General features: G+C 24.3%; 4 protein-coding genes across 4 annotated transcripts in view; 3 read left to right on the forward strand and 1 right to left on the reverse strand.

Annotated features, from left to right (window-relative positions):
• LOC102681739 (neprilysin-4-like) overlaps positions 1-3,310 on the forward strand; it is a 7,661-nt gene extending 4,351 nt beyond the window's left edge. Inside the window, exons 6-17 of the mRNA XM_006617752.2 lie at positions 55-260; positions 387-563; positions 634-732; positions 810-954; positions 1,064-1,278; positions 1,367-1,543; positions 1,608-1,770; positions 1,872-1,920; positions 2,011-2,078; positions 2,197-2,333; positions 2,468-2,632; positions 2,884-3,310. Of these exons, the coding sequence (XP_006617815.1) occupies positions 55-260; positions 387-563; positions 634-732; positions 810-954; positions 1,064-1,278; positions 1,367-1,543; positions 1,608-1,770; positions 1,872-1,920; positions 2,011-2,078; positions 2,197-2,333; positions 2,468-2,632; positions 2,884-3,060 (1,778 nt within the window). The 3' untranslated portion in view covers positions 3,061-3,310. The remainder of the gene's footprint in view (positions 1-54; positions 261-386; positions 564-633; positions 733-809; positions 955-1,063; positions 1,279-1,366; positions 1,544-1,607; positions 1,771-1,871; positions 1,921-2,010; positions 2,079-2,196; positions 2,334-2,467; positions 2,633-2,883) is intronic.
• On the reverse strand, positions 2,689-5,803 carry LOC102681599 (p21-activated protein kinase-interacting protein 1-like). The gene is made up of 4 exons (XM_006617751.2): positions 5,608-5,803; positions 4,942-5,104; positions 4,119-4,863; positions 2,689-3,854 (listed from the first exon to the last, which is right to left on the reverse strand). The coding sequence occupies exons 1-4, from the start codon at positions 5,683-5,685 to the stop codon at positions 3,323-3,325; spliced, it is 1,518 nt and encodes a 505-aa protein (XP_006617814.1). The 5' UTR covers positions 5,686-5,803; the 3' UTR covers positions 2,689-3,322.
• Positions 5,804-7,312: 1,509 nt separating this feature from the next.
• LOC102678852 (NF-kappa-B inhibitor cactus-like) lies at positions 7,313-9,214 on the forward strand. Its single transcript, XM_031511511.1, has 3 exons — positions 7,313-7,702; positions 8,250-8,602; positions 8,772-9,214. The coding sequence occupies exons 1-3, from the start codon at positions 7,359-7,361 to the stop codon at positions 9,044-9,046; spliced, it is 972 nt and encodes a 323-aa protein (XP_031367371.1). The 5' UTR covers positions 7,313-7,358; the 3' UTR covers positions 9,047-9,214.
• Positions 9,215-9,925: 711 nt separating this feature from the next.
• LOC102681950 (mini-chromosome maintenance complex-binding protein) overlaps positions 9,926-12,215 on the forward strand; it is a 3,241-nt gene continuing 951 nt past the window's right edge. Inside the window, exons 1-6 of the mRNA XM_006617754.2 lie at positions 9,926-10,184; positions 10,295-10,572; positions 10,841-11,164; positions 11,282-11,604; positions 11,683-11,862; positions 11,948-12,191. Coding sequence (XP_006617817.1) covers positions 10,178-10,184; positions 10,295-10,572; positions 10,841-11,164; positions 11,282-11,604; positions 11,683-11,862; positions 11,948-12,191 — 1,356 coding nt within the window. The 5' untranslated portion in view covers positions 9,926-10,177. The remainder of the gene's footprint in view (positions 10,185-10,294; positions 10,573-10,840; positions 11,165-11,281; positions 11,605-11,682; positions 11,863-11,947; positions 12,192-12,215) is intronic.

The following is a 12,215-nucleotide window of genomic DNA, read 5'->3' on the forward strand; positions in this document are numbered from 1 at the left end:
GGAAACTCGTACAAATAATAATGAATTTAAGTATGTAATACGAGTTATTTTTAGCAAGCGTCGAAGCTATGGGATTGAAACCTATCTATGAAACGTTAGACAGGCTCGGATTACCAAGAGATCCGCTTTTTAAAAATGAAACATTGCCCTTGGACATTTCATATATTGTTGGAAGAGCGCAACGAGTTTTAGGACTGAACCTTTTTATCAAATTGTACATTAGTGAAGATATACAAGACACAACAAAAAACAAGATAATGGTAAGCCCATAGGAGCGATGATTCTTTTGATTACATGTATGCACATATATTGTTATTAGACACTGCGTGAATCCCAATCTCGTGATTTCGAATATTCTAGCCTTCAACTAACCTAGGTAATTTTAGATAGAACAAGTGTCACCAGGATTTAGCGAACGTTATCTTCTTGATCCGTTGCGCTTTCGATCGGAGTTAATGGAATATAAAAATTATATAAAAAATATGGTCGAATTGGCAGGCGTAGGAAATAAAAGTGTTGAATTTGCCAATGAAATTTTAAATTTCACCACAAATATCGCGCGTGTGAGTATTTTGCTCATTTTACTGAATTTAAGCAAATAAATATTTTTACAAATTGTACTCATTCGTTTAGATTATGGCAACGCCGGAAGAAAGGCGGAGTGTAAATCATCTTATTTACGATTTCAGTATTGACGAACTACAACAGTGGACGGATTTGCATGCGCAACAGGTATATTATAAAGAGCAATATATTAACAAAAAATTATTAAATAAATTATTAATTTTTTTTTAATTGATTTATTTCAGTGGAATTGGACTAAATACTTGGAAGCAGTTTTTGATAATACAAACGTGACAATAGATGTTAAAATGGATCGTGTAATTGTAATGGATCTAAAATATCTGCAGGAATTACCTAAACTATTAACAGCCACTCCATTCGCTACAATAGGTATACAATTATTTTATTATAAAATCTTAAATGTAAATGGCTATATTTTGAATCATATCAATAATTAATTATATTAATGATATTATAATTAATAGTTAAAATATTTCAGTGCGATTCGTATGGTGGATTACTTATGCAGGAATTTCTCCATTGACGTTACAACGATTCCGTGATCTTGGTTTTCAATTTTCGCAAAAAGTTTTTGGTTTAAAAGAGAAAACATCGAGATGGAAAGCCTGCACTTTAAGTGCAAACGCGAACTTTGGCATGGCTCTCAGTTACATTTACGCGCAAAAATATTTTGATGATCGATCTCGACAAAAGGTTTAGTGTGACACGATTTTTTTTATTTTTGATATATATATATAAATGATAGAGGGAAGTAGAAAAAGAAAAGATAACAGATTTACAGGCTCTAGAAATGTTGCTCGATATTAAGGCAGCATTTGATGAGATGGTGGCCGAATTAGATTGGATGGACGCCGATACGAAAGTTCAAGCTCATAGAAAGTTGCATGCGATTAGACCGTTTGTAGGAATTCCGGATTGGATTACTAATTCGGAAAAATTAAATAAATTTTACGAAGAGGTAAGTATTCACATCTCAATTAAATTAAAACTTAAGAAAATTAAAAAATGAATCTCTATTCCAGATGAATGTTATACCTGGACGATTATTTGATACGTTTTTAATACTAACTGATGTTGCAATTAAGAAAAGTTTAAATAATTTGCGTAAAAAGCCAAACAAAAATCGATGGATATCAACCGGTACAACAGTAAATGCGTTTTACAGTGTAATATTAAATTCAGTTAGTAAGTATTAAATAATATTTTTTTAAATAATATCCTATTATTTTGTAATAGGATATTACAATTTCTGCAATAATCTATTACTTTGCTTTTTCAATTTACAGCTTTTCCAGCTGGTATTCTGCATCCTCCTTTCTATGGAAATGGTTTAGAGTATGTATCAATATGATTGATTGATCATTTGATTGATTCTCAATTAAATTTTGAATACATAATTAAAACTTAACAAAATATATTTTATAGGTCTATCAATTATGGTGCCATGGGTGCAATCATGGGTCACGAATTAACTCATGGATTTGACGATCAAGGTAATGTATTGAAAATTAATTTATCATGTGTATCTATTATAATCAATTGTAAACGATTAAATAAGTCTTGCAAAAAGAAATAAAATTTATAAGAAAAAAATAAAATTATACACAATAGGTCGTAGATATGATGAGAATGGAAATATTAAACAGTGGTGGAGTAATCAGACGTTACGACATTATCATGAAAAAGTCCAATGTATAATCAAGCAATACAGTAACTATCATTTGCCAGAATTGGGTCATAATTTCACGGTGAGTATCACTGTCCTTCCGAGAAATAAAAAGAAATAAATATATACCAAATATATTTATATCAAAATGAGTAATACATTTATTTTTTCTTATGCATATATTTCTTATTCGATGAAATATTTAATGTTTTTTAGGTAAATGGTATTAATACACAAGGAGAGAATATAGCAGATAACGGTGGTATACGAGAAGCTTACAGAGCATATCAACGATTTCAAAAAAGAAATACCGATCAACTAGTTTTACCCGGTCTTGCCAATTATAATCAAGAACAATTATTTTTTATAGGTTTTGCGCAAGTAAGTATATTTATAAATAATAACAATAAATAACAATTTTTTTTTTAAATATTCTGTCATTTATTAAAAGAATTATTCATGAATTTAAAATACTATCTTCATATACACAATAATTTTCCAAAATGATTAAATTTGATATTTTTTATAAATACATATATTTATGATATAGTACATATAATATGTTATATGTACATATAATTATATAATTTTATACAATGAGAAATATTCATAGATATGTATTTGTTTCATAGGTTTGGTGTGGGAATTACACAAATGGGGCATTAAAATCTAAATTGATACAAGGAGTTCATGCGCCAAATCACTTCAGAGTTATAGGAACTTTATCGAACAATGCGGAATTTGCAAAAGCATGGAACTGCCCGAATGAAAGTCCCATGAATCCATCTCGTAAATGTATTCTATGGTAATTAATCTATGCGGAGTATATAATCAAACATTATTTAAAACTTGTTGTTTTTTTAACATTATTTTCTACTAGTCTTGCGTATTATATAATATTTATAATAAAAATACGCAAACATTAAAAGTTAAAAATTGACTGATTTATAAAAAATAATGTTTAACTTAAATGAATTAATATTTTAAATATTTTCTATAGTAAAATTTATTTTCTGTAAATGATATACAGAATGCAAATATAATATCTTTAAATTGAAACAGCATAATTCATTATTTCATTGTTTTTTTTTTTCTTTTCTTTAGAATCGTTCCATTATCTTTTACAATTATTTCCTTTTTTCTTTTTTTCACAGGAACTTCATCATTTTCTTTTGATTTTATCGATTTTATTTTTGATTGATTGAATGTTATATTATCCCGTTTCAAAATTTTTTCAGTCAATTCACAATTTGTTTTTTTAGAAGGTATATTATTATTTTCTTCTAAAGATATAAAGCGTTTCTTTTTTTTCTTATTTGAAAAAGTTTCTTTCTTTTTATTTTTATCATCAATATAATTGCAATCATCATTATTGTTCGACAATTTACTTTTTTTTTTTGGTGTAAACTCAAATATTACATCATTTTCTGCCTTTTTCTTCTTTACAATCGATTTGTTCTTCTTTCTATTTGGAATATTTGGATTTTGTACCTCTTCTATACTTCTTTTCTTTTTTAATTTTTTTTTCAATAATTGAGAAGCATTATTTGTAATTGTTTCATCCAAATCACTTTCGTTCTCAATAATAACTTCCTGCCGAAACCTAAATATAAGAATGTATATATAAATATGTTTGTAATAAAGATATGTTTGAAATATTAAAATAATTCAAATTTATGACTATTTATTTTATCTTAATAGAATATTACATTTTTTTGGCAATATTTAAATTCTTTTTTAATCAATTAAAATAGTTTTAAAAAATATAATTGACATAATACTATGAAAAAAATATCTATTTAAAAAATATAAATGATAAATAAAGCAAAATCATAATTTAAAAGAAAAATAATAAAATATTACTTACGAAAATTTCTCTTTTTTTTGTATTTTTTGTTCCTCTTTTGATAATTTATTATCAAACAAAAGATTTTCATATAACATTGCAAGAGACAAACAGGTAATTCGAGCACCACAATTAACTTTTTTTATCATATTTAATTTGTGTTTACTATATTTCCATAGTTTAATTTCTCCAGAACTGCAAGCTGTAACTAATAAATCCTTCTTGAAAGCCATACATTTCACTCTTATATCATGTGCAATCGCTTCTACAGTTTGTACGGATTTTTCAAGATCATAAAATTTAATTTGACCATTTTCCAAGCCAACAGCAATTAAGTCATTTTGTAAAAATTCTACACAAACAATTTTTGAATCAAATTCAATTTCGGTATCGATTCCTGCTAATTCTACAGAATATACATCTATTTTTTGGTTCACAGCCATTAAATATTTTTCGCCATTAGGACTCCATTTAAGAACATTTACATTTTTTGCATCTAATTTCAATCTTGGTACTAAATTTATAGCATATGCTTGTCTTCCTTTAATTAGATTCCAAGTACGAAGAATACCATCTGCTCCAGTAGACAATGCTATTTTTCCTGTTGGATGAATAGCTAAAGTATTAACTGCTAAACCCTTATGTGGTTTTTGCCAATGTTTTTCTAATTGCCAATTTCCACATCGGACTGCAGCTATAGTTCCATCATTACTACATGAAAATAGATGAGATGCTTCAGGTGTAAATGCAATACAATTAATGGTATCTGCATAAACATATAAGTAATATTTATATAAAATTAATACATATTGAGCAGAAAATAATTATATAAGATTATACTTACCATTATGATGTATTAATCTACCTGATTCTACTCTGTGACGCAAATCATATAAATAAACAGAATCATCTGCTCCACCAGAAGCTAAATAATATTTATTACTCGCAACACTACGTATACTACTTGTATGACTATGAGTTGCGAAAGTCTTTTCCATTTTATATTCCTGAAAAATTATCAAACTTTTCAATAAATATAATATATGAAATTAAAAAAAATATAAAAAAATATAAAAGTTATATCAATTATATTGCATTTTAATTGAAAAATATAATAATTTAATATTTTTGCTATAATAATTTTTATGTAAAATTACACGAATAAACAAAAAATATCTTATTTTAAGAATAATTTATTTGAACAAAATATAATTATCTTATATAGGTAAAAAAAATATATATATATATAAACAATTGAATAATTAGAATTAACTTTCAATCATTAAGTTTATAAAATATTCATTACAAATAAATTGAGATTATTCTAATATATAATATATGATTATGAAAAAATTATTATTGATTAACTTTATAATATATATATTTATAAAAAATATTGATATATATCTGTCAGATCAAGTATTTCATTTTAAAATCGTATTTAAACATCGAACTCTTTTACAATTTTAACCTATAATTAAATAATAAAGAGAAACATATTCTTACTTACATTAACGACATTATTTACTTTGTAACCGAGCAAATATTGCTCATACGTTCCTACAATTACTTCAAATAAATCTGGCATGATTGAATTTAAAGTATCTAATATATATAAGTTATGTTATTATAATTATAAAATCATATCTTTCGCACGTGCGTCTAAACTTACAATGACAATTATTAGGACTACCGTTACCGGCATTCATGATTTATGATGTTTCTAGATAACCAATCATATTGTAATTTGTGAAGTTCATAGACGAATTATAATTATAGAATAGTTATAATATGCATTTTTTTTTTATATGAAAAATAGAATCAATTTTTTTTTATCATGAAAATTATCAATGCAATTAGAATAAGAATAGAATAAGAATTATAATTTTGATAATATTTAGTATATTTTTTTGTTTGATAATGTTTAATTGAAATTATAATTAAACTTTTTTGTGATACTACAAATTAATTATAAAAAGTGATTTTTTACAATTGTGAACAAAGTATATATAAATTCTATATAGAAACTTTTTATTCTCTCTCTCTCTCTCTCTCTCTCACACACACACACACACTCACTCACTCACTCACTCACTTTCACTCTCACTCTCTCATTCTCTTCACTCTAATCTCTTTTATTACAATACAATACAATAAAATTTTATTTTAACGAAAACTAAGTATTTCAAGCAAAATCATGTTCTAAATTATTTTCAATTTTTTTTCTCAAAGCATTAATATATATATATATATAAATAAATTAATTAATGAATAATATTAATTTAATAATTAAAAATTAATTTAATGAGTAATATTCATTAATCATAATAAATTTTTTTTATAAATTTTCAATAATCATAATATTTATATAGATTTTCCAAAGGATTTATAACGGTTCATTTATAACGGTTATTTATAACGGTCCTTTTAATTTATTAGAAGAAAAGTATATGACTTTCCTTGATTATTGTTCAAAACCTTACAATACATTCAGGTATACTTACCTTTTTCTGACTTCCAAAAACTTATGAAATGAAGTTTTCAGAATTTTTGAAGATTTTCTGAATTAAAATTCGCTAAAATTTAAACTAGAATTTAAATTAAGAAACTCTTTATTTTAGAAGAAAATTGAAAATTTTAAATAAATTTAGAATGGAATAAAATAAATAGAATAATTTAGAATAATAAATTTAGAATAGAATAAACTTTTTTATCTTTTAAACAATTTGAAAAGATGATTTATAAAGATTTCTTTTTATATGTATTATTACTACCTGAAAGTAATGGATTTTCCTATTCCCATAGATTTTACTTTCCCTCTCCACTCGTGTTTAAGACATTACCATCCTAAAATATTTGGCGCGTCAGTTTATATTCGATTAGTTCGTCCTCAGGAAGCGCATTGAGTAGAGTTTTTGTACAAGTTTAGTAAAATTGACACAATTATTTTATTTTTTCGTTGAATAAGCAAATTCTTATTTATATCTCTGTCATTAAAAAATTTTTTATTTCTAAGTTAAAATATAATTGTGAACGGATAAAATAAAGATAAAGATATTTTTATTCAAAGAAAAAAGAATCAAACGAAATTATAAAGATCGATTCTAACTATTCCTTTGAAAAGATACGTAATATCGAAATTTTAAAAAAGTATAAATATAGTGTTTGTATTTATCACGAGTGTTTGTATTTATTACGAGTGTATTTATTACGAAAAAAAGTGAATTTCATATAGTGATTGAATATTAATAAAAAATAAAGATGTGGAATGGATATTTAGAATGGGTACCGTTAAATTATTATTATTATCCACAACAAGAAATATACGAAAATTATTATTCAAACTGCATGCATCCTACATATGAAAATTTTCAAACTGATCCGCAATATAATTATCAATCACCAATATATAATATAAATATATATAATACAAATGTTGACTTAAATGAAGATTTAAATCAATTAGTAAATAATGAAATAAGTGAACCTGTTTTCGAAACATTTACAAGAAATAGAATTGAAGATACAAAGCAATATGAACATGAGCAAGTTATATTAAATGAACTATGGCAGGGTAATTATGTACAAACTCTTAAAGGTGATCCGTAAGTATTCAATATAACACAATAATTTATAGTTGAAAAATGATTAAAAAATTATCAAAGAATTATCAAAGAAGGACTTAGAATTATTTTTTTGATTTATAAAAATATTTCATGAATAGAATCTATATTAATTTTAAATTTAGGAATCAATTAGTTCAAAAATTATATCTTTTTAATATTTTGATATCATGTTTCATTTATCATTAATTTCATTTATCAATTGTTACTGTGGATAATGAAAATTTAAATGAAACAGATTAAATTCTATTATTATTAATTGATGCTAAAAAAAAAAATCGAGAAAGTTAATAGAGTTAAATAAAGTAATAGAGTTAAATAAATAAAGTAAATAAATAAAAATAAATAAATTAAGATTTGATTATATTTTTTATAATTACATGGGAAATCACATACGATGATATCATTTTTTTTATCAATTAATAACAAGGTATTCTATATCATTATACGTAATCAATATTTTAATTATCAACTATAAATGAAAAAAAAAATTGTATTTGTAATTTTTAATAATTCGTCTTTTTTTCAGGCTACTTCATTGGACCATAACGCAAGGTTTTGTAGAGTCTGCGTGTGCCATGATAAGAACAACACTAGAAGTTGAGTTTTTAAATGTCTTGAATAGTGATGGTCAATCACCTTTACACCTGGCCGTACTGGCAAAGCAACCGAGGATTATTAGAGAATTAATTCTGGCAGGTGCAAATCCAGAAGTGAGGAATTTTCGTGGAAATACACCTCTTCATTTGTCATGTTCAATCGGTGATTTTCAATCGACATTTGCCCTCGTTAGTCCTTTAAATTCTAATGAATATTATTATCTTCGTCCTGGAATGAAAGTACCCATCTTACCTCAAAATCTTGAATTACGGAATTACGACGGTAATTGATCAACTTTTTTTTTTATTATTCTAATCTTTTTTTTTTGTTAAACATTGCTTCAAATAAAACATTCATTTAAAATATTAAATGAATTATATATATTGTTATATTATTATGAATGTTAATTTAAATATCATCATATATTAATATAAAATATCTTATGTTATAGGACAAATGTGTATACACATTGCCGTTTCATCGAATCATATAGAGCTTGTACGACTTCTGATAGATCATGGTGCGAATATTGAAGCCAGGGAGGGTTTAACAGGAAGGACTGCTCTTCATCTAGCTATAGAACGAGCATATGAATCAATAATTACGCTTCTTCTTCAAAAAAGCAAGACTTGTTTAAATACAAAAAACTATGCTGGAAAGACAGCATATCAGTTAGCTCGAAATTCTAATAGTCAATATACAAAAATATTAAAAAAGAAACGTTAATGAATTATCTTCTGATTAAGAGTTTGACAACGATGATTTTTGCAATTAATCAATAATCTTAAGAAAATTATTAAAATTTGTTGTATAACTACTAATTAATTAATATCAGTTAATAATTAATTACTATCAATTGTAAATTAATATTAAATTAATTTTGTTAATTGTAAATTATTTCGTAATTATATTAATATTAATATTAATTTTAAAAAACATTTTAACAAAACATTTTACAAAATCTGTTTTAGATGTATATTCTAAAATAAGAATATCTGTATCTGTATTTTTTACATTAAAAATTATAATATTTTATAAAAAGGAAATGCATTTAATTGATACTTTGTATCCCATTTATAATCATGTAAGTAAATATAGGAAGATAATAATGAAAAAAGAATAGAGATTATTAAAAAATTTTGAAATTAACGTCATTTCCGAAGTACAGCAAACAAAATATAAATATACATAAAAAGAGTAAATAACGAGTAAAAAAGAAGGATAAAGATAGGATAAGAATTAATACTAATACTATCTGTCGAATGTCAAAGATAATTTAAATCATAACATTTATTCTTTGATTAAAATGGAATAATAATTGAAGATAAGCGGTATATTTTGAATGTTTTTAGAAAGATGTTTTTGACATTTAAGAAATGGCGTTGATGAACAATTTTTATTTTATCTATATCCTTCTTTTTTTCTGTTTATATTTCTATTTCATTTGCGGCATTCTGAAGATGGCGCTGATTCCAAAATTTTTAACGTATCTCTATCTTTCTTTTGCTATTTGTTCTTGCCTATATTAGTATAAAATTTATATGCTCAAAAGATGGCTCTAATATGATGCTCTAATATATCTGTTAAATTTACACATAAGTTTTCTTTTTAAAAGAAAAGCGCTACTATATTACTATACTTCTGTATATAAATATCTAAAAGAGTATTTTATGTATAAATCTTTTATTTAAATATTTTGTTTATGAATAATCGAAAATGTTTAATTGTATTTAGTGGATATTTATATTTTTGCGATTTTTTTATTTCTTTAATATATTTTCTTATTTAATAAGATTTTTCGAGGTTACTTTATAATTGATTTCAGTAGAGATTTGATATTTGTGTTATAACTTTATAATGATTTGTAAGTATGCTTTTTTATTGAAGTACTTTTATGCTATTATTAAATCATTGTTGAATAAAATTAATCAAAAAATAAATATTAAGAATATAAGTATTAATATTTTATTTTAGCTTCACTTAAAATAACGGATTGGACACCTGATTACTTTATTGCAAATCGATCGAATTGTAATGTGATTTTGGAAAATTTAGATACTTTAAATGAAATTCCGTTACTAAATAATGTTCCTCTTCATGAATTCAAAGATAAACAATTAGTCAGATTTAAAGGGATGATTCAAGATATGCATGATCCTGAATATTATTTACAACAATATGAAGTGAAGAATAATCAAACTGAAACATTTGAGCTGAAGTCTGGGATGTACATAGATACAGCAAAATGTTTGGTAATTATTTAACTAAAATTTTATTTCATAAGGCCTTTCAATATATTCTTTTGTCCATATTAAAATTAAAATTATATGGATGTATATCAATGAGGCTTATAGTAAATATATGGTAGTTTCAGGTGTGAAATGCGAAAAGAATAGCTTATTTCATGTATATAACTGCCTACATTATTATTTTATATAAATATTTAAGAATTATATAATACACATATTTTTAATATCTTTTTATTTGAAATTTAATAATTTTATTGTATGTGTTTTTTAGCCACATGAAACAATTTTATTGGAATCAGAAAAGAACCAAAATTCAGAAAGACATACATGTATTGTAATATCAATTCCAGGTTTAAATGATTGGGTAAAGAAAACATACAAGCAATTACATTATTCAAAATTAATTAATAGGTATAAAAGAAATTTAGATGAAGATAACTGTGAACCTATGGACTGTTCGGAGTCAGTACGAAAGAAAGAAAAAATTGATGATAATAAGAAAATAGAATATGATACAAGGCAATGTTTAGTTTCAGAAGAATATATATTAAATTTTCCTATTCCTATAAATGATGGTAAAGCTTGTATTGTAAAGGTTATTAATGAATTTTTAATATTTATATTTCATATAATATTAACAATTTTTATGTTATATAAATCACATATAAAATTTGCTGTCATATAATTTATATTTTTCTATATTAAATTACAGATATATGAAGATATGACTTTAAAGCTGAATCAAATTATTGAAATAATAGGTTTTATATCTTTGGATCCTTTTTTAAATATTGTTCATTCAGATGAGACTATGACAGAAGCTGAAATAACTGTTCATCATCCACCTGCATCTCTTGTTCCACGATTACATGCTATAAAAATAATCCAACCAATTAAACAAGACATAAAAATTGTCTCAGAAGTAATGTCCAAAGCAGAGTTAATTAGAAACGATCTTCATTTAATATTAAGTGAGCTTCTGTTTGGAGATCACTTAGCTGCAGATTATTTAATCTGTCATTTACTTTCCTCAGTGTAAATATATTTTATTTATTTTTTTTATTATTTCACGATGAAAATCTGATTAATACATTTTTAAAACCATTATTTTAGTTATATGAGAAGAGATTACTTTTGTCTTGGTACTTATCCCTTAAATATAACACATTTTCCTATGATTAAACATAAAGAATTTCCAAAAGATTTATACAAATTTTTAAATTTACTTGTTAAGAAAAGTCATTTATTGGAAATTACTTTGGAGAATTTAAATGATTTGAATTTAATACCAAAGTAAGCAAATATTAATTTAAATACAATTTTTTTCCATATAAGAATTAATATTATTTAATTTACGATATATTTTTTTTATTATTAGGAAAGATTATGAATGTAATAGACTAACTAGTGGAGTTCTCCAACTGAGCGACAATACACATCTTATAATAGATGAAACAGGATTAACTACTGGTCAAATAACACAAGCTGGAAGAGAAAATTACAATGCGATTTGCGATTTGATTAACTTTCAAAAAGTGACATATGATTTTAAATTTTATAAAATAGAATATGAAACTGATATTCCAGTATTAATTTTATCAGAAGCTAAATCTTTTATTCCGGTATGAAAAAAATTTATATATAAT

This window comes from Apis dorsata, unplaced genomic scaffold (assembly GCF_000469605.1).
Source record: "Apis dorsata unplaced genomic scaffold, Apis dorsata 1.3 scaffold_326, whole genome shotgun sequence".
Lineage (NCBI taxonomy): Eukaryota > Metazoa > Arthropoda > Insecta > Hymenoptera > Apidae > Apis > Apis dorsata.

Bases quoted from the DNA above. Each gene is read 5' to 3' on its own strand.
- LOC102678852 (XM_031511511.1), top strand. From the start codon at position 7,359: ATGTGGAATGGATATTTAGAATGGGTACCGTTAAATTATTATTATTAT. The intron at 7,703-8,249 runs GTAAGTATTCAA...TCTTTTTTTCAG, and splicing joins CAAACTCTTAAAGGTGATCC to GCTACTTCATTGGACCATAA. The intron at 8,603-8,771 runs GTAATTGATCAA...CTTATGTTATAG, and splicing joins TGAATTACGGAATTACGACG to GACAAATGTGTATACACATT.
- LOC102681599 (XM_006617751.2), bottom strand. From the start codon at position 5,685: ATGCCAGATTTATTTGAAGTAATTGTAGGAACGTATGAGCAATATTTG. The intron at 4,864-4,941 runs GTAAGTATAATC...ATGTTTATGCAG, and splicing joins TAGATTAATACATCATAATG to ATACCATTAATTGTATTGCA. The intron at 3,855-4,118 runs GTAAGTAATATT...TCTTATATTTAG, and splicing joins CAAAAAAAAGAGAAATTTTC to GTTTCGGCAGGAAGTTATTA.